Here is a 21,289-nt window from a genome sequence, read left to right as displayed (position 1 = left end):
GATCTGAGAACCTGAGTTTCATCTCAATTTAAACCTTTGATATCTGCCTTCCATTACTTTACCTTACTTTTGTTTCTGGTAAAAATGCTTATTGTCACTTCAGTGTGAGTCTAACTTCTTGGTCAGCCACAAGAATTGCTAGAGAGACACTAAACCCAAAACTTAAAATATTTCATAGAATTATTGAATTTTAAAGCTAGAAGGGAGTTAGAAAACATCTAATCCCACTCCTTCATTTTACTGACAGGAAACTAGGTGCCAAAGTGGAAAAAAGCTGCACTAGAACTTCAGTCTCCTTTCTCAGTTTTGTTTTGTCTTTACTGCCTAACATTTTGTTAGAATACCAAGGTGCAAAATGGGAAAACAAAGTGACTTTTTATATGATAAACAATGTAGTCTAATAATATAGGTAGGATTTGTATAGCTCTTTAAAATTTACAAAGCATTTTACAAAAATTAACTTATTTTATCCTCACAACAACCATGAGAAGAAGGTGCTATCATTATCCCCATTTTACAGATGAGGAAACTGAGGCACACATAAGTTAAGTGACTTGACCAGAGTCACACAACTAGTAAGTGTATGAGGCTAGATTTGAACTCACAGTTTCCTGACACCAGGTTCAGTGCTTTTTTCCCACATACCACTAGTTGCTTCTAAAGATGATTCTCATTGAATCATAGAATTTTAGAGCTTGAAAAGATATTTAGGATCTAATTCCGTATTTTATAGATGAAGAAACTAAAATACAGCATGGCTAGTGACTTGCCTAAGATCATATAGCTAGCTAGTAGCAAACCTGGGGTCTCTTGACTTCATTGATCTTTCTGTTTCTATGGATGTTCCAGACTATGCAATCGAAATTTTAATTAAGTTATTAGTAAAATATATATTTATGTATGTATACAGGATGCCTGAGTGATTCCTAACTTTTTTTTGTAGTTGACATTCTTTCATTATCTGATTTCGTGAGATAGGTACTACCCTCTCTAAAGTACTGTGTGAAATATGTTTAAGTTTGTTGATTTAAAATTCATAGTGAAAATTTAATAACTATTGGAATTACTGGAAGCACCCTATGCTATCAAAAACTAAGATAGTAATAACAAACTCTCTCAGGAATCACAGAATATCAGAATTGAAAGGAACTTCAGGAGTCATATATTCTAACCAATACAAGAAAAAGAATCTCCCTTTTTCACCATCCCCTGCAGGAGATGACATAACCTCTTACTGAAGCCCTCCAGTGATGGAAAAGTCACTTTCTCCTAAGGCACCCTGTTCTATTTGGGGGAAATGGTTAGGAAGTTGTCATTATGTGAGGTCAAAATCTGTTCTTTTGCGTTTCCACTCACTGTTCTTAGTTCTGCCCTCAAGGACCAAACAACAAGTATAATTTACTCTGGTATGGCAGCCTTTCAACCACTCAGAAACAGCTATTATACTCTCTCCATTCTAAATTTTTTATTCTTCACACTAAAAATCCCAAGTTAATAGATCCTTCTATGACATGTTTTCTAATCCTCTCCCCAATTTTGGTTGCTGTCTTCTAGATAATTTCTAGGTGATTAGCGTCCTCCTAAACTACAGCAACCAGAATCAGACAATACTCCAAATGTAATCTAGGGAAGAATACACAGCAGGACTAGCACCTCCCCTGTGCTGGTCACAATGCCTCTGTATCGCCTAAGGAAAAATTAACTCATCATCCATTTTCTCTTTAGTTCATGAAATACCATAGGAAGATCATAGGAAATTCCCGACACAATATTACGTCTCTTTCTCTATTGATTTACACTATTGTATCTTCCCAACTCCCACCCTGAGCAGCTTGCTTACGTTATCTGTATGTATCTTTTTACAGTCAACATTATTCAGTTTCTCTCTCTCTCTCTCTCTATCTCTCTCTCTCTCTCTCTGTCTCTCTCTCTCTCCATATATACATATATATCTATATATATACACACACACACATATATATACACATACACATGCACATATATACATACACACACATGTATGTATCTTATGACATCTTGTGTTTGTCAGAATTTGTGCTGTCAGAATTCCTTTTTCAAAAGCATCTTATTCATTTTGGTTAAATTTTCTCACTTGCATGAGAGAAATATATCTCCTTTATATATAATAGCACCTACCATGTAGTATTCTACTATTCCTTTTCCTAATCTATTCCCTTTGAATGTGGTAAACCTTTCATTAGCCAAATTTCAGTCATAAATCACATCCCACAAAGTTTTAGTGGCCATCTAATGCCCTTGATACTTCTTTTAGTCAACACAGTGTCTTCCTTTCTCTTGGTAGGTACTTTACAAATCTTTGTAAAGTTAAACAGTCATAAAATCAGATACTCCTAGGTACTCAAACCTTACTCCCATTGGGGGAGGGCCCTTAAAATATATCTTACCAGTCTATCTGGACTTCTAGGTAGACATATTATACCTTATAATCATTCTGATTGTATAACTTGACAATCCATTGACACTACAGCAGGGACTGTCATTTTTTTTCCTCTCACCAGCACAGTGCCTGACAGATAGTAGGAATTTAGTAAATATTTGCTGAATTGAATAGAATATTGTCCTTTCAAGATAACAACTCTATCGTCCTTTTGAATATTATGAAATGAAAGTTAAGTGATATGTTTATGCTGATGGTTAGAGTGGTTAAGCAGAAAGAGCAGAATTGGGCTCTAGCCCGAGGCTCAGCCACTTAGTATCTATGTGGGATGGAGAGAGAGAGAGAGAGAGAGAGAGAGAGAGAAACTGAATAATGTTGACTGTAAAAAGATACATACAGATAACGTAAACAAGCTGCTCAGGGTGGGAGTTGGGAAGATACAATAGTGTAAATCAATAGAGAAAGAGACGTAATATTGTGTCGGGAATTTCCTATGATCTTCCTATGGTATTTCATGAACTAAAGAGAAAATGGATGATGAGTTAATTTTTCCTTAGGCGATACAGAGGCATTGTGACCAGCACAGGGGTGGTGCTAGTCCTGCTGTGTACTCTTCCCTAGATTACATTTGGAGTATTGTCTGATTCTGGTTGTAATATTTGCAGGATTAGACTTTTGCTTGCCTCAGGGAATAACCATCCTTAGATTATTTAGTAGAAGTTCAGGAAGCTAAACTTCAGTGGAATGTAAGAAAGAGCATCCTAAAAATGAGAGCTATCCAAAAGTGGGATACCCCTTCTGGCATCATGGATGTTCCTAATCACTGGAAGTCTTCAAGTGAAAAGAGTCTGTATCATCCTCTGTAACAGATATTGTAGAAGGGGACATGCTTCAAGTAGCATCATCTTAGGTGATGTTTTTCAACTTGTAGATTCTGTGATTCTATAGAACTTCTATATTAGAAGCTGTGTTTATATACAAGTGAACCTCGGTTATCCCTGGTTTGGAGCACATTTTATGGTATTGATTTTAAATTACAATAGAATCTTATGCTGGGTAGTGGGGCTAATGTTTAACTTACAAACTAAACTGTAGTTAACAATAACACCTCACGGATGGCATATCAAGGAATTAGATATTCTAATGCAATTTATCAGGCATTTTGGGGGAAAGATGTTTCACTTGCTGATTTTACAAATTATTGGATTTTGCCCCATTAAGTACTAAAACTTATAAAATTTTTGATCAATTTTTACGAAAAGACAACAAAAAACTGTTATATACTTCCCTGACATCCTAAATAGAAAGTCCTGATATTAACCTCTTGCTTAGTATGAATCATCATTAGAAATATGGTATTTTATTGTACTATGATTTCCCCAGGGCACTAGTAAAATGTATAATTTGCCCCTATCCTAAATGGCCCTAGCCTTAGGGCCATTATGCTTGTTGAGTCCTTGTCTGCTTTAAAATGTTTGTCTCCCTCACTGTTTTGTCAGTTGCCATTTCTTTCTAATATTTTGCTATGGGTTTGAGAGACAAAAGGCAACCACACTTGTTAGAATTGTATTTAAAGGAAGAATAAAATAAGATATTGAGTTAGGACAGTTGAGTTTTCATTCCTTCATTGCTTTCACTGCCTAATTCTTAGGAGAGTAGGCTTACGTAAACTTGCTGAATCAATCCTCTGCCTCTTGAAATACAACTTCCATCTTTATCGTTCTGTTGAAACTATCCTCTCAGAAATCAGTAGTCACTTCCTACTCACCAAAAACAATCACCTTTTTTCAGTCCTCATCTTTTGACTCCTCTGTAACATTTGAAATTGTGGATTAATCTCAACCTTCTGGATATTTTTGTATTCTTTGGGCCTTCCCTGATACTTTTATTTTTCTGCTTCCTCTCCTGAGCTCCAGATTTATGTTTCTAAATACCTACTGGATACCTTCACCTCTATATCTTACCAGCATCTGAATCTCAACATAACTTAAATTGAATTTGGAGGAATCTTCTTTTCTAAAATTTATGTTGCTTCTGAATTTCGGCTAAAGACATCACTGCTCTCCTAATCACTTGTGTTTAGAACCTCACAAGCATCTTTGACTCTCCGTTTCCTTTGACCCATACATCCTATCAGTTACCAGTTTCTGTTCATGCTCTCTCCAAAATACCTCCTACATCCATTTCCTAACTATTTCCCATTGCCAGCACACTAGTTCAGACTTTTATTAACTCTCACCTAAACTATTCCAGTAGCTTCCTAAAGCCTAAAGTACTTCCTCACCCCATCCAATCTAACCAGACACCCCTGGCCCCTAATTGAGGCCATCTGCCATGAACCCTGTTACCTCTTTTAGCTCAACAATTTAAAGCTCCTCTACATTTTCTCCTTTGTTCAAGGTCCCAAAGGAGGAATGCCCCTTCTATTTATGCTCTTAATTACATCACTCCCATCTATTCCAGGAGGTTGTCCCATCATTAATTCCTTCTCTCACTTCTTCCATCACTCCCTTTTTATTGATTTTTTACCTGCTGCCTTTAACCTTCACAGGTGTATCCTATCTATAAAAAACAAATTTAATTTTACCCTACTATCCCCTCAATTATCCCCTCTATTAACCTATATCGCCTTCATTGCCAAGCTTTTAGAAAGTCATTTATTCTCACTGCCTTCGCTTCATGATCTCTCTTTTCATTTTTCACCCCATCTCAGTCAGTTTTTAATACCCTGCCACTTCTCAGAGTGCTTTAGGCAAACTTAACAATTATCTTTTTAACTGCCAAATCCCTTTAGCTGCTAAATTCCTTTCCTCAGCCTCATTTCCTAGACTTCTTAGCTTTTGACACTGTTGAGTGCTTCTCCTGGAAATTCCTCCTTGGCCACTATAATTTACTGGTTTTCTTGCTATTGGTTCATCTTAAGACTGTAAATTTAGAGCTCGATAAGTCCTCAGAGTCCATCTAGTCCAAGCCTGTCATTTGACAGATAAAAGAAAATGAAGCCCAGAGAGGTTATGACTTGTCCAAAGTCTCACAGGTAGTAAGGGTTAGAGCAGGACTTCGAACTCCAAAGTCAGTACTCTTTGCACTTTTACCAGACTGTCTCTAGCATCTTCTTTCTCACCTGCCCCCGGCCACCTACTAACAAGTACCATGGAGACTGTATTGGAATCTCTGTACTCTTCCTTGGTGATCTCATCAGCTCAATATTTTCAGTTATCTTCTCCATGTAGATGATTCCCAAATGTGCAAATATATATATACGACAGCTCTAATTGCCTGAGCTCTAGTCCCACATAGCCCACTGCCTGCTGGGCATATCTACCTTGATGTCAAGTGAGCATCTCAAACTTAAATATCCAAAACTAAACTGAATATCTCTCCCCCTCATCTTGTCCCTCCTCCAAACTTACATATTTCTATTTAAGGCGTCATCTTCATAGTTATCCGAGTTTACCTCCAAGTTGTCCTTGATTCATTCCTCTCCCTCATCCATCCCTATACATAGCTGCCAAGTTTTGATTCTACCTTCCCAGCATCTTGCATCCATCCTCTTCTCTCTGATCACTTGGCCATCACCCCCACCTCAGGTGCTCATCACCTCTTCTCTGAATTATTTTAATTGCCACCTGCTTGGCCTCCCTGCTTCTAGTCTTTTCTTTCTTCAGTCCATCCTTAACAAAACATATAAAATAATCTTCTTACAACAAAATTTTGACTATGTCACTCTGCTGCTCAAGAACTTTCACTTGCTTTCCTTTTGCCTTGAGAATAAAATACAAACTCCTTAGTCCAGTGTGTAAGGCTGGCTCCAACTCTCCTTTTCACAGACTTTTAAGGTACCCTTTTTCACATATTCTATACTCCATATTTCACCACTGTTTTCCGATTCAGTAAGTCTGTTGTCTCTGCATTGCACAAGCAACCCACATGCCTGGAATGCACTTTGTCTTTATCTGTGTGTCTTAGAATTCTTATCTTCCTTTAGCTTCAGTTCACATATCACCTCTTCAAAGAAGCCTTCCAAGATTCCCCAGTTGTTATTGCTCTCTTCTTTGTATTTACTTATTTGTGTACATGTTATATCCCCTTGGGATAGCTCTTTGAAGGCAAAGATTGTTTTGTTTTTCTATCCCCAGTGCTTAGCATTGTGTACAAGTCTTAGATCATAGATGCTTAATAAATGTGCTTTGAATTCTCCTCCACCATCTAGAAATGACATCTCTATCTTGTTCTAGGTGCTCCAGCCTGGTACCTTGTTCCTATCTTTCAAGCATCTAATTCTGTTTTGTGTTATTGTTATTTATGTACATGTCTATCTGCATGCCTCTTGTGGACAGAAACCACATCTTATCTATGTTTGTATGTCATCCAGTATCTAGCCCAATGCTTTGCGTAAGTAATAGATGTTTAATAAAAATTTGTTGAATGGATGAGTAAAATGGATGAATTTTTAACAACTTTTTTGACCACTCAGGTTTTGTTTTATTTTTTTTTCTACTAGGTAAGTTAACATCTAAAAAAGTGTGTTAGTATTTCTAGGTTATGTTTCACTGAGTAGGATTTGACTATATATAGCAAAATCTATGCCTATGTTAAGTTCTATTTTAATAAAGATTTGTTATTTTTAATGTTACTTTTTAAAATATAGAATTTATAATTAAAATGTGTGACTTTTTTTCCCTTAGATTACACCACCTCCATCCCTGTCAGATCCACTTAAAGAGCTTTTTCGGCAACAGGAAGTTGTAAGAATGAAACTGCGTTTGCAACATAGTATCGAAAGGGTACTAATTTCTTACAGTTTAAAAAAGAATTTAATGTTTAATACAGGGATGAAGCTAAATTTATCCTCTAATCAGCCAGTGTATTTTGGCAATGGGTTACAGTTTCCTCCAATTATAGTGTAGTTTCCTTTTTTTTGGTAATCCTTTTTGTAAAATGACCAGAAGTCCCAGGCAGCTTTCCCTCATTATCCTTTGTTGAGCTGCCTCTGCATTGCACCCCTGCTTCTATGACTTCTAAGTGAGTCTTTTAGGACCCCAAGCCTTGGGAGAGTTATTTGGTCTTGCAAATTTTGGGCTGGCTATTATATACAAATGAACTTAACCTCTCAGTTTCTTGATCTAAAAATGAGTATTTAGACCCAGATAATAAAACACTTATTCTTTTATAATTTTGTTCAGTGTTACATTAGTCCTTGAATATCTTTCTTAAAGCATGCAAGAAGACAATCTACCCTACCCCAACCCAAGCAGCCCCTCAAGGAGATGGACCAGAAGGTTATCATAGCCACAGTATCCATTGTGATATTAGTTCTTTTAATTCGAAAAAGGGTATTTGTAGCAAGTTGCAGAAACCTCTGAAGGCTTCTTAAAACCCTTTATATTCAGTATTCATCTTTAATTCCTGAATTTACTAAAATTTACTATTAAATATCTTGTTAGTATGTAATAATAATGTCCAGAAACCATAATAAATGTGATATTTTTATATAAAAATGTTAGAAGAAATTATATCTAGTGAATAAATATAGCATAAAATTATGGTAGCTTTTTATGTTTATGCTCTGCTCATTTGTCTGTCTTTGAAGGCATTTGTAGAGATCATGAAAATAATTTATTATTTCACCAAAATTTGACACTTTATATATTTGACATATTGTGTAGCATTGTTTAGTATATTACTATAGTATGTTATGGCAATATTTACTTTATAGTGCTGATGAGGTTTTTTTCTTCTGTAGTCTTAAAAATGTAACATTTCCTTTCTTTCATCCTCCTTTATATGTTATTCTTCGAGAAAAACTTGTATCAATGATGGAGATACTTTGTAATGACCATTTTCTTTTCTCATACCAAGATTTGAACTTTCAATTTCATATATTAAACTTCTGACCAAATTAAATATGAATTTTAATTCAAAAGTTACATTTTTAAAATCTCATTTTAAATTTCATTGTATTCATCCAGGTAATTGTCATATAAAAATTATCTTTAATTAATTAAGCTAAACTAACCTAATTTCATTGATACTGGGAATTTTCAGTGGGGAAACTTCCTTTAGTAATACACATTAGAGACTGTTTTGCACATTATAGTCTTAGACTTACAAAATAAACAACACATTTATATGCGTATAAAAGTCATATGCCCCTTTCTGCTATTATAAATTATAAATGTTAGTTTTTTTTAAAAAGATGGGATGATATTTGTAGGTATGTTTATTTCTATGAAATCATCCTGTGCAAAAAAGGAACAGACAGCTCAAGAAAGAAAAAAATAACTTATATTTTCAAACTGTCAAATCTCATTTTAGAAATTCAGTAACCTATTTCCAAGCCCTTAATGAAAAGAAAGCAAGTTCTAAATCTCTGAAAATAAAATAAATTTCAAGTGATCCTTCAAGTGAAAAGTAAGTCACTGTGTAGACCATATAGATTTTTTAAAATATATTTTTATACATAATTTTTTCCTTTGTTCAACTAGGAAAAGCTTATTGTGTCTAACGAACAAGAAGTTCTCCGTGTTCATTATCGAGCTGCAAGAACATTAGCGAATCAGACACTGCCCTTCAGTGCATGCACTGTTCTCCTGGATGCAGAGGTGTACAATGTGCCCCTGGATTCTCAGGTATAACGTTTTTTGCTGTGGTCAGTATGTTTTTCTGTATCAATTGCTTTTGAAGTAGAGACAATATGATGTAGTAGAGGGATGGCAAGATTTGTAGTTGGGAGAGATGTGTGTTCATATCTTATCTCTGACACTGACTACATGACCATGGGCAAGTTTCTTAACCTCCGTCATCTGTAAAATGGGGATAATACCTTTGGTACTTACGTAGCAATGTTGTTGTGATGAGATTGTGTAAAACTTTTTTGCAAATCTTAAAGCATATATTATGTTGAATATAGTACGTTGGATAGCATATAGTATGTTGGAAAGAACCAGTATTTTGAGTCAAGGATTCAGGTCCCAGCTCTTCTGCTTAGTGTGACCTTGTATAACTTTGAATGTTTCATTTAATATCTCTGGGCCTCATTTTCTTTTTCTGTGAACTGAAAGAGTTAGACAAAATGATCTTTAAGGTCCTTCTAGCTCCAAATCTGTGATCCTATGGTTCTGTATAAGTGTTATCTACTGTTTTTACCATTATTAGATGTCCATAGAAATAACCTGAAATGTAAGGGAGAGATGGCGTCTCCTCTTTTAGGTGGGAGGGAAGTATCCCGTTTCCACCTATTTTAGTCTCCTATATTCAGCTGAAAAAATATTTCATTCCTATCACATGGGACCTCTAAATGCAATTTTATTTATAAAACCATATTTTTAAAAAATATAAACAATATATTCTTAGTACCTTTGAGTGATTTTTCTAAAGTATTTTTTGGGTATAAGTTTCTTGGACCTCTAAGATTCACTCTATCTCTTATCAATGAGATTAAGCAAGTTTAAAGTTCCTAACATTTCTTTAAAAAAAAAAGTCATAAGTGCCAAGTCTTTCTTTGAACATTGGTGTTGACTGAAATAGGGGATTATAATTCTAATGAGATATCATTTGTTAACTGTAGTATGATTTATCAGTGTACATAAAAAACATCATATTATGTGTTGGAATTTGTTGGGTCTGGATGATAGGGTCCTACAAAATAAGATTAATTTAATTATGCAGAAGAGAAGACGGATATACACTAAAAATAAAAATAGTAATATGGGATTACAGAAAACAAAGCATAGTAATGGAAAAAAGACCTGGAGATCATGGTTATCACCATTCATTCATTCAAAGAGAGGGTTATTAGCATCTATGAATAAAAGTTAAGTAATTGTAGTGCTTTTGTCCTGGAGAAGATAAACTAAGAGGTAACCATTATCTTCTCAAGTATATGTCCATGACCTGTGATTTCACTTGTTTGTGAATTCCCACCACCCTAATTGTCTTAGTTGCCTTAGGTGCAGACGAGTTATGTGACTTTCCCAAGAGTGAACCAGCCAATAAGTGTCAGAATCAGAACTTAAAACCAGGTCTTCCCAAGTCCAGCTTTCTACTATATAATACTCAGTCACCATGCATTTATTAAATCTTATGCTAGACACTGTGGTAAGCACTAGGAGGCTAGAGAAAGTAAAAAAAAGAAATACTGTTCCCTCAATGAGCTCACACTCCAGTGAGAGAGACAACATGTAAAAAACGGGGTACATACAAAATATATACCGAGTAGATGAAGGCATTCTGAAAGAAGAAGACATTAGTATCTGGGAGTACTAGGAAGGAAGTTTTACAGAAGGTGGGATTTAAGCTGAACTTTGAAGGAAGCCAGTGAAACTAAGAAGGTTGAGATAAGGGGCCAGAGTATTCCAGGCATGGGGGATGGCCAGTGCAAAGGCACAGAGAAGGAACATGGACTGATGAGCGCAAAGACCTGAATGTAGGCCACAGTAGCTGCATTACAGTATACATAGAAAGGAGTAAAGTGTAAGAAAAAAAGGTAAAAAAAAGTAAGAAGAATGGAAAAGTAAGAAGGAACTTTAAATGCCAGAGGACTTTTCATTTGATCCTGGCTGTGGTAGGGAGCCACAGCAAATCTCTCAGCAGGGATGGGGTGAGGGGGTGACATGGTCAGACCTACAATTTAGAAAAAAAAAATAACTTTAGCAGCTAAGTGGAAAATGTATTAGAGTGGAAAGAGACAGTTAACTAGTTAGAATGTTGTTAAGGCAGACATGACAAGGTGTGGCAGTGGATTAGATACATGGTATGAGAATGATGAGACAAGGATGGCAAGGTGAGAGAATGCTACCTCTCTTCAAATATTTGAAGGATGTTTGTGCAGCAGTGACCTAGTTTTTCCCTATATCTGCATAGGACTGTGAAGACAGAAATGACTTGGTAAAACAGAAGAAATTTTTATTTTTGTTAACTATAAGGAAGGACCATTATTGTTAAATATAAAGAAGGGCCGTTATTGGACAAATAAAGTACTTTAAAAAAGTTAGAAGAGGTTATAAGATCAACTCTATCTCTAAGGATTTTTTTTTTTTTAAAGAATGAGCCACATTTATATACTGCTTTAGGTTCACAAAGCTCTTTTCTCACAAGAGATATTTCAGATAGGATAAACAACCATATGTCCTTAATAGTTTTGATGTGTACCTGCAGAAGATGGGATTACATGATATTTTGAGGTTCCTTTTAGCTCTATCAATCTAATTTTCAACCCCCCATTCATCCTAAAAAATTATTGGAATTATATGAATGAAGGCTTATGATAATATTCAGGGAAAAGACTATTAAGAAGCTTACACTGAGTCCTGTTAGTTACTAATATTTCTTATGCTTTATTTTAGAAATATTGTACTGAAATTTCATCTGCTAATTATAAAAATTTCTGATCAAGATATGATTCAAAGTATAAGATGTAAAGCTCAAAAAAAGAAATTTTTTCCTGAGAGCTGGCCTCAGAGCCAGGAAGACTTCAATTCAAATCCTTCCTGTGTCACATACTGGCTGTGTGTACACAAGTCACTTAGCCTCTCAGTGGTCTGGGCAGCTCTCTGAGTAGCAGATCAGGTGTCAGGCTGCATTGGGAGGGTGAGTTTGCTCCCCTGAAAGTTCCATATGCCGTTGAAATTACTGGTCCAGCCCCTACCTTGTGCAGTTAGGTGGGTTCTTTACATTTGAGGCTTCACTCTGTAGCATTAAGAAAAGATGTGATTTCAAATTTGGTTGGCTAATAATTTAGGCATATAGCATTCATATAATTAAATACTAATTTTGCTAAGGGCTTTTGGCTTTGTTCTTCTAAAATGAAAATAAAAGAAAATACGTTCTCACATAAAACAGCATTTTTATAGCATAGTCATGTTTGTAGATTTAAGAGTGTTGGGGAAATTTTTTTGGTTAAGTTTAAATAACGAGAATTGAATACTTATTGAAATACATTTTCACTGATACATATTTTTCTTACATCACCAGATTTTCTACCAGTATCCCTTCCTCTTCACTTCCCAGAGAGCCATCCCATGTAACAAATAATGTTTTTAAAGGAGTATTTTGTTTTTTTGTTTGTTTGTTTGTTTTTGTTTTTTGCTAGGCAGTGGGGTTAAGTGACTTGCCCAGAGTCACACAGCTAGTGAGTGTTATGTCTCTGAGGCTGGATTTGAACTCAGGTCCTCCTGACTCCAGGGCCAGTGCTCTATCCACTGCACTACCTAGCTGCCCCTACAGGAGTATTTTTAAAGGAGAAGGGGAAGGAATGAGAGAAAAGAAAATCATCAAAACCAATCAGTATGTTTAAAAAGTCTGAAATATATAAAATATACCACATTCATGGGCCTCTCACTTCTGCAAAGGAGTGAGGGTATCTTCTCATTCCTCTTCTTAGGGGTCATTCTTGTTCTTTGTAATTTTGCAATATTCAAGTAATTTTTTTAATAACTGGTTTATATCAAGATTATTTTCTTTGGCCTTACTACCCAGAAGAATAGTGCTCATGCCTTTTTTTCTTTTCCTGTTTATTTCTTATTTAACATTTTTATCACTTTTTCCATGGCATTTTCCTGTTTTCAACACATAGTTAATTGGTGCAGTATAACCTAGTGTTTGAGTGAGTACTAAACATTTTCCAGAAAGTTTTTCTACCCAGACATCATGGGGCATTGCTGACACTTATGACTCCATGGCAAAAGACTATATTCTGTAAAACAAACTGTGGTGAGGAATGCTAAACCACCCCTCTGGGCCTTATTGTCCATATGTGTAAAATGAAGTTTGAACTAAATAATCCCAAAAGTACTTTCCAGTTCTCATATTTTGAGGAGTTAGTGAGTCTCCTGGTATGTTGGATAAAATTACAGACTATAGAGAGAAGATAATGGAGACAGGGAGATGTACCTTCTGCACCTAGCACAGTGCCTGGCACATAACAAGCAGTCAGTAATACTGATTGATAGATTGAATGCTGATGACCCTTTCAGATTTTCAGTGTTCAAATTTGTAGTTTCTTAAGACTGTCCATTTCAGACCTTGAGTGACCTATTCAGATAGTAAGTGTGTGATATTTTAAGTGATCATTTGCCTATGAAAAGGTCAGAAAATTTGGCTAAGAATTGGCAATGATAGTATGCCTGTACCATTTACCCTTTTCTCCTCCCATTCACTGATGTGGGTAAACAGGAGAGACTGAGAGTCAAAAAGTAGTGAAGCTGGTCATGAGAGAATGGAGCTGTAGGGTCCAGCTTGCAGGAAGAATCCACATTTTCCCCTATGCCTCGTAAAGAGTACGAGGTGGGGAAGAATTTCTCTCTCTTCCCTCGCCAGTGGCATCTTACATCACATGTAAATAACTAGGAGACATTTGTTGTTGTTGTTGTTGTTGAGTCATTTTTCAGTCATGTCTGACCCTTCACAAAAACCCCATTTGGGGTTTTCTTGGCAAAGGTTCAGGAATGGTTTGCCATTTTCTTCTTCAGCTCATTTTACAGATGAGGAAACTGAGGCAAACAGGGTTATGTGACTTGCCGAGGAAGTGTCTGAGGCCAGATTTGAACTTACAAAGATGCGTCTTTCAGACTCCAGCCCTGGCACTTTATTGCCACCTAACTGCCCTAGGTTAAGGATAAATGAATTAAAATTCTATCAGAGTATTCACTTTAAAGATGTGTTACATTTGTTTTGGAATGTTAAAAGGATATTCTTAAGTATTTCCTTGTCTCAGAAGATAAAGTCTTTTTTAGCACTCAGCCAACATAGCACAAGACCACATAGCCCTTCAGGTGGGAAGAATCCTTGTGCAGCCCCCACTTCTCCCTCAAGGTTTTTTGAATACTTTTTGGTGTGTATGATTTGCAGGAATGATTATTTTTAACAAAATATTACATATTTTCACTTTAGATGTCTGGATTTAGCTATATACTGGGTAAATGTTGAATGTTACTCATCATAATCTGCTCTTTATGTTCAAATTCTCAAATGAATGTACAGTCAGTGTTGGATAGTATTGCAGCTAGAGCCTAACTTCGCTCCTAATTATCTTTATATCTCACTGCAGTGGCTCACTGGCAATACTTATAGTTGCACCAGCTGAAAACCATACACGGTTCATCTTGTTTGTTGTAATGGCTTTGTGTGCACTTAAAGCTCAACAATCCCTCACACCCAGTATCTGTAGCAGCCTGCATCTAAAACCACTTTTATTGCTATGCCTAAGATAAGAGGGCTTTCCCACCAGAGGAGATTGAGAAACAGTATTGAAGCACCTGTTTTCAAAGGTTTGTCACTCATTCTCTATATGCTTGTCAGTCCTAGTGTAGAAAAAAAATGTTGCATTGTCACATTTTAAGAGTGGAACAAATGTACAATGTTGTAAGGAATTTAAAATCTATATGTGAACGAAGTTATTAGAGCAAGAAGGTGAATCTATCCCATGCACATCAACTAACCAGAAACCACAAGTCTGAGACCACAGGAGCTGGTGATCATTGCCAGTTCCCGTCCTTTTGGCTTGCCCTGGGTTCATTGCTCCAGAATTGCCTGTCTCATGAATTGGATAATTTGGCTCCCAGTGGTCCAATTCTTCTACCATTTTATATTCCTGAGTATAGACAATGTTATGTCTATACTGCTAAGCAATAAAGAATCATAGAATGATTATAGTCAGTTGAGAAGCTAATATACAAGCTTTATTGGGACATTTGGAATAGGACTTCACATTATCTCTTTTGCATTTAAAGCGGGTTCTTTTCTTTTTAGTGTTTTCTATGTGGGCGATTTCTGCTTGGCTAGTCTGCCACTGCAGCGTTTGCCATGATAACTGCTCTGGTAACTGTTACATCACTATTCTGGTGCCCAGGAAAATACCCTTTCAAGATCCCACAAGGCCTTCTACCAAAAGAAAAAAGATGCAAATGGGAGGCAGCCCTATCACAGACACAGAATTGCCAGTGGAGCAGTGTGCTCAAGAAGCCAGTGGAGGGAAAGGGCATCCCCCATTCCTTCAGAGCTCAGACACTTATTCTTACTCCTTAAGGCTGACAAAACAGAAAGGGCCTGAGGGACAATGATTGTCCCTTTAGTATATCTATAATGTTGCAGTTTAGCATGATGACAATTTAAATTGTCATCATGATCTGTAGGAAATAGAGGATATCTGTGACTGCTCTGAATTTTTGGGGGAAAGAGTTTCCTCTTTCACACATCCCCAAGGGATTCTTACATATCTGAACATTAATGTTCACTGTCCCCAAGTACTCATTTATTTATTGTTCAACTATTTGAGGACAGAGAGTGTTTGGTTTTTTCTTCTTTTCTTTCTTTCTTTCTTTCTTTTTTTTTTTTGGCTATTGCCTAATAGAACAGTGCATTGGGTGTAATGGATAGTCAACATAGTTTCTTTTCTTATTGCCACAGAAATGGGATATTAAGTTAAGTAAAGTTTGGGAACATAAATTTTGGATGGGTTAATCTGTAAATAACTTTAAGTACTTACAAGTGAATAAAAGTAAAACCAACTACATTGCCACACATCCCTAGCTCTCAATATACTCTTGGATGAATAAATAAAAACACAGCTTGGGCACACAGTCAACTAGATTTACTGGAAGAGATGAAGCAAGAGTTTTAAAAAGAGCTACAAAATTATTTATAATGAAATGAAACTGCTAGAGGAAACCATTGGAAAAGAAATGAGAGTACTAGGATAAAATGTTAGAAAAGAAATGAGAGTTATAGAAAGAGAGTTAATAGTTTGGCGCAAGAAGTCACTTCCTAAAAGAAACTCCAAAATAAAAACTCTCAGGAACATTGTGGCCAAAATCCAGAGCTTCCAAGTGAAAGAAAAAAAAAATACTTCAAGCAGCCAGAAAGAAAGCATTCAAGTCCCATGAAGCCACAGTCAGACTCACACAAGATCCATCCACTACCGTAAAGGAGTGGAGAGCTTTGAATAATATTTCAGAAAATAAAAATAGAGACTTCCAACCAAGAACAATTTACCCAGAAAAACAGTATAATCCTGTTGGGGGCAGAGGGTGGGGAGGGGAAAGGAAATGGACATTTAATGAAATACAGAACTTCCAAGCTTTCCTGATGAAAAAACCCAGAGCTGCATAGAAACGTTGAAATTCAAACATGAGACACAAGAGAAACATAAGGTAAATAGGAGTGAGCAATCCTAAGGGACTAAACAAAGATGAACTTTTTTACATTCTAATATGGGCAGATGATGCATGAACCTTAGAATCCTATCGTCAGGAGTAACAGAGGAAGTCTAATAAGGCAGAGGGCCTGGAAATAGCTTGTTGTTTTGATTATCTCGAAAGAAAAGAAAGAGGGGAGAAAAGAAGTATATTAGGGTAGGGGGAAGAGAGAAAAAGGATGGGAAAATTATTGTATAATTTGAGTAATCAAACATTATACAAACAAGGAAGGAGGGTGACTTGAACCTCATTTTCATCTGAATGGTTCTGGATATAGAAATACATTTCACTTCACAGGGAAACCTGAGGGAAAGGAGAAAAGGGAGAGAGATAGTAGATCCTAGGGATTAAGGGAGGGATTTATAAGCAAAATGAACTCTAACCATAGAGACTAGTTCTCAAAGAGGGGAAAAGAAAAGAAAAGGAAGGAAAGAAGAAGAAACCCTGTAATTGGACACTGGGCTAGGGGAAAAGAAGGACAGGGGAGCAAAAACAGAATGCATTAAACATAGAGCACTAGCTGAGAACACTTCTCTCTTATAACCCTCTTCTTTATAAAGAGGGACAGGAAATAAAAATCCAGACAGTGACCAAGAGGTCATTGTTTCCAGAGGACTCATGATGAAACATGCACGCACCTCCTGACAGAGGTGATAAACTCAGAACGCAGACTAAAACATACATTTTTTTACATGGCCAATGTGGGAGTTTGTTTTACTTAACTATGCATATTTGCTGCAAGAGTTTTGTTTTAAAGTTGGCAGGGGTGGAGGAAGGAAGATTTAAGAAAGAGGTGGATTTTCATCATTTACAAAAAATTTTTTTTTTCAGTATAGGTTGGATGCAGCTAAGATTAGCATGGAAACGAACAAAAAACATCTTTACACCAAGTTTCTATGATAAAGGTCTCATTTCTAAGATATATAAGAACCTGATTCAAATTTATAAGATTAAAAACCATTCCCTAGTTGATAAACAATCAAAGGATATGTATAGGTAGTTTTCAAAGGAAGGAATCCAAGCTATCTATAACCAAATTAAAAAAAAATGCTCCAAATCACTAATAAATAAATACAAATTTAAAAAAAAAAACTCTGAGGTTCCACCTAATACCCATTAGATTGACAAAGTTAACAAAAAAGGAAAATAACAAATGCTGGAGGGCTGTGAGGAAATAGACACAATACCCTGTTGGTGAATTGGTCCAGCCATTCTGGGAAAGAATTTGGGACTATGTCCAGAAAGTTACTAAATGTATACTAAATGTTCCTTTTACCCAGAGAGATCATTATTAGAGCTATACCTCAGAAAGATCAAAGAACGGGGGGGAAAGACCTATATGTGCAAAAATATTTGTGGCATTTCCTTCTGTTGTGGCAAAAAATTGCAAACTAACATGGAGGAAGAGGCATTCAATTGAGAAGAGGCTGACCAAGTTATGCTGTATAAGGAAATGATGAAAGAGATAGTTGCAGAGTAAATAGGAAGACTTGTATGAATTGATGCAAAGTAAATTAAACAACCAGGAGAACAAGTTATACAATGACAACAGTTTACACAATAACAACAGTTGTAAAGACAAACAACTTTGAAAGACTTAAGAATTCTGATCAATGCAGTGAACAACCGTAATTCCAGAAGATTATTGATATATAATGTAACCCACCACCTCACAAAGGCGATGGATTCAAGATGCAAAACCAGACATGTATTTTACATGGCCAGTGTGAGAATTTTGTTTTGCTTGCCTGTGCGTATTTTTTACAAAACTGGATGTGGGGAAAGAAAATAAATGCTTATTAAATAAATGGATAAATGAATGAGTGAATTTTTTTTAAATGCATGAGATCTCTAAGGAAAAAGTAGGAAAAGAGAAAAGGGACAAAATCAGAATTTCAGCAAATGCAACATCAAAGGAGTATATGAAAAAGGAGAACTCAGGGAAGGAATAGTTAGGTGGAAAACCAAGAAAGTGTAATGTTATTAGGAGTAAAAGTAGTGAAGATTGTTGAGGAAAAAGGGAGAGTCATCAGTGTCAAATGTTTATAGAGAAATTACTGACTTTAAGGACAGAGAAAAAATCATTAGATTTGGTGATTTGCTAGTCTGATAGTTTGAACAGTGGTAAAAACAGAAACTAAATTGCAAGAAGTGCAGGATCAAGTGGGAGGTGAGAAATGGATTCAAGTTAATCTCCTCCTTCCATAATATAATGACTTGTGTAAAGCATTCAAAAAGTATTAGGAGAGGATAAAGATTTATAGTGATTAATTTGTGTTCTGTAATACTCTATTTCCATTTTTCTCTTTCAGGCTGATGACAGTAAAACATCTGTGAGAGATCGATTTAATGCAAGACAGTTCATGTCTTGGTTACAAGATGTAGATGATAAGTTTGACAAGTTAAAGGTATGTATATTTAGGAGTATGATTTAATTGAATATCTACTCCATCCGAAAAACATGGACAATAAGTGTAGTTGAAGTGTAGTAGAAAGAGCTGGGAAAGGAGTTTTCACAAGAATAAGCATGAATCTTCATCCTGACCAAAGCAGGAAAGTACATTAGTTATTGGTATTGCCGAGTATGATAGTTTATGAATACCCTTGGAAACATTTTCTAATTGGGGTTTTCATCCAAGTTGCATACGCCTTCCAGTAGTCCTGACATAGAAGACCCGGGGGAGGGGGGCGTAGAATTAAAGAACTGGTAGTAACCCATAGAAAATATAGTTTACCTTGAGATTTTGTTCATATTTTTCATCCATTTTCTCTTTATTTAAATAACAATAATCATAAAAGGTTTCTTTCACAATTTGGAAGTATATTCTGTAATTCTAACCCATAAAATGAATATAGTTAATAAATTTAAGTTGTAATTTTACCTAGAAATTATCACTAACAGGTAACAGTTGAGAGATTATAAAATAGGAAAGTATACATATTTAAGAATTTGCTATTAAATATCCATCACAGTCAATGGAAAAACCTAGATTTTTTTTCTCTTCAATTTGCTTTCATTATAAATTGCACTTATCTTCTCTTCCTTTAAATAGACTTGTCTTTTGATGAGGCAGCAGCATGAAGCAGCAGCTTTAAATGCTGTCCAAAGACTGGAGTGGCAGCTTAAGCTGCAGGAGCTCGATCCTGCCACGTACAAATCTATCAGCATTTATGAAATTCAGGAGTTCTATGTTCCTCTTGTTGACGTTAATGATGATTTTGAATTAACACCTATATGACAACTATTTTTCCTGATTTCATTTTTTATGGAGACTGTTTAAACGTGATAATCCAAAATGCAGTTGTTTTATTAGAGCACTTAATACTGTGGCATAGGACCTTTTGCAATAATTCAGGTATTATTCTTTCAAAATTCTTTAGCAAAGTTTTGTTAAAGTTTGTTAAATACTAAATACTGTCATTTTCTAATGTGGCACAAATTATTTAGATTTTAGACCAAAAACCAGTTTCCCACTAAAGACTGTTATTTATAATGGTAAAAATTAACTATGTCATTAGAATATGTTGTCAAACTGTGGAAAATAGTAAAGAAGGTGAAATACTGATAACAATGCTGGAAGTTGTTATCAAACTGAGTGAGATAAATGAGACGCCCATTGATATTTAAATCTTTTAGAGGTTTTATTAAAGCTTGTATCATTAAACTCAATAATTTAACTCCCACAGAACAGCGCTAAGTGTGGAAGAAAAATTGAGGAGAAATACTTGTTCACCTTATTATATTTTGTAAATTAATTGTACAGTTTTTTGAAAGATGTAATATTGTCTTCATTTTTAATAACTTATTTTATACATATTGTGCAAATGTAAATAGTCTTGTAATTAATGGTCAAAACTTGTACAAAAATGGATGGTCAAAATCTGTACAAAGAAATAGATATTTTCATTGTGAAGCTGTTTTGTCTGATGTTTTATTGGACCAAAGTTGTAGTTCTTAATTGAGTGTATGTAGTGTTTTCTGATTGGCAGAACTTTTCCATAAGGCATGTATTCAATTTAGCTTACTTCATCACCATAACTATAAAGATTGTGACTTAGCTATATTGCATGCTTCACACAATTCAGCTCTCTTCAGTAACTGATACCTAAACCAATATAACACTTACAGGCCCGTGTTTCATACAAGTCTTTCTATGGTAGTGCCTATAACTTAATATGTTAAAAATAGATTTGTTTAAAGTTAAACGTACACAAAAATTTTTGCTCTTATGTCATCATCTCACAGTAGAGCCTATTTTTTCCAACAAAATGCCTTTGAATGAAAATTCTTAAATTGTAAATGTCTATTTTAATATTCACCTATGGAAGAATCTGTAAATATAATGTTTAATAAATTGTATCGGTCATGTTAAATCATTGTAAAAAAAAAACTTTTTTACATTGCTGAAATTGTTTTAAGCTTAATAACCTTTGCACTTTTAAAATAAAATTAGACTTTTCAAATTAACTAACAAATTTGGTAGTTTAAAATAAGTAAAAAAATAGCCTAAGTATATGCTGACATCTGTTGCAGTATTTATGAAAAATATTATTTTTTCCTAATTGACAAGTTGCTGAACATGTCATTTATTAAATTTTAAAATCCAAGCAAGATTTTACTTTTTTAATAATCAGAAATGGTGATATATCTGTTAAAAAGCACAGAAATAGTTCT

General features: G+C 35.3%; 1 protein-coding gene across 3 annotated transcripts in view; it reads left to right on the top strand.

The window, feature by feature from the left end:
• The window catches only part of LOC114053839 (ankyrin repeat domain-containing protein 12-like), a 190,164-nt gene extending 169,176 nt beyond the window's left edge, over positions 1-20,988 (top strand). For all 3 annotated transcript variants that reach the window (XM_027876962.1, XM_027876963.1, XM_027876961.1), the window contains 4 exons: positions 7,108-7,206; positions 8,908-9,051; positions 18,927-19,022; positions 19,668-20,988. In XM_027876962.1, the coding sequence (XP_027732763.1) occupies positions 7,108-7,206; positions 8,908-9,051; positions 18,927-19,022; positions 19,668-19,853 (525 nt within the window). In that variant the 3' untranslated portion in view covers positions 19,854-20,988. The remainder of the gene's footprint in view (positions 1-7,107; positions 7,207-8,907; positions 9,052-18,926; positions 19,023-19,667) is intronic.
• Positions 20,989-21,289: the final 301 nt, after the last annotated feature.

This window comes from Vombatus ursinus, unplaced genomic scaffold, assembly GCF_900497805.2.
Source record: "Vombatus ursinus unplaced genomic scaffold, bare-nosed wombat genome assembly UNPS02014812.1, whole genome shotgun sequence".
In the NCBI taxonomy this organism is placed as follows: Eukaryota; Metazoa; Chordata; class Mammalia; order Diprotodontia; family Vombatidae; genus Vombatus; species Vombatus ursinus.
Note: the sequence above shows the minus strand (reverse complement) of the source record. Positions and strands in the feature narration are given on the sequence as shown.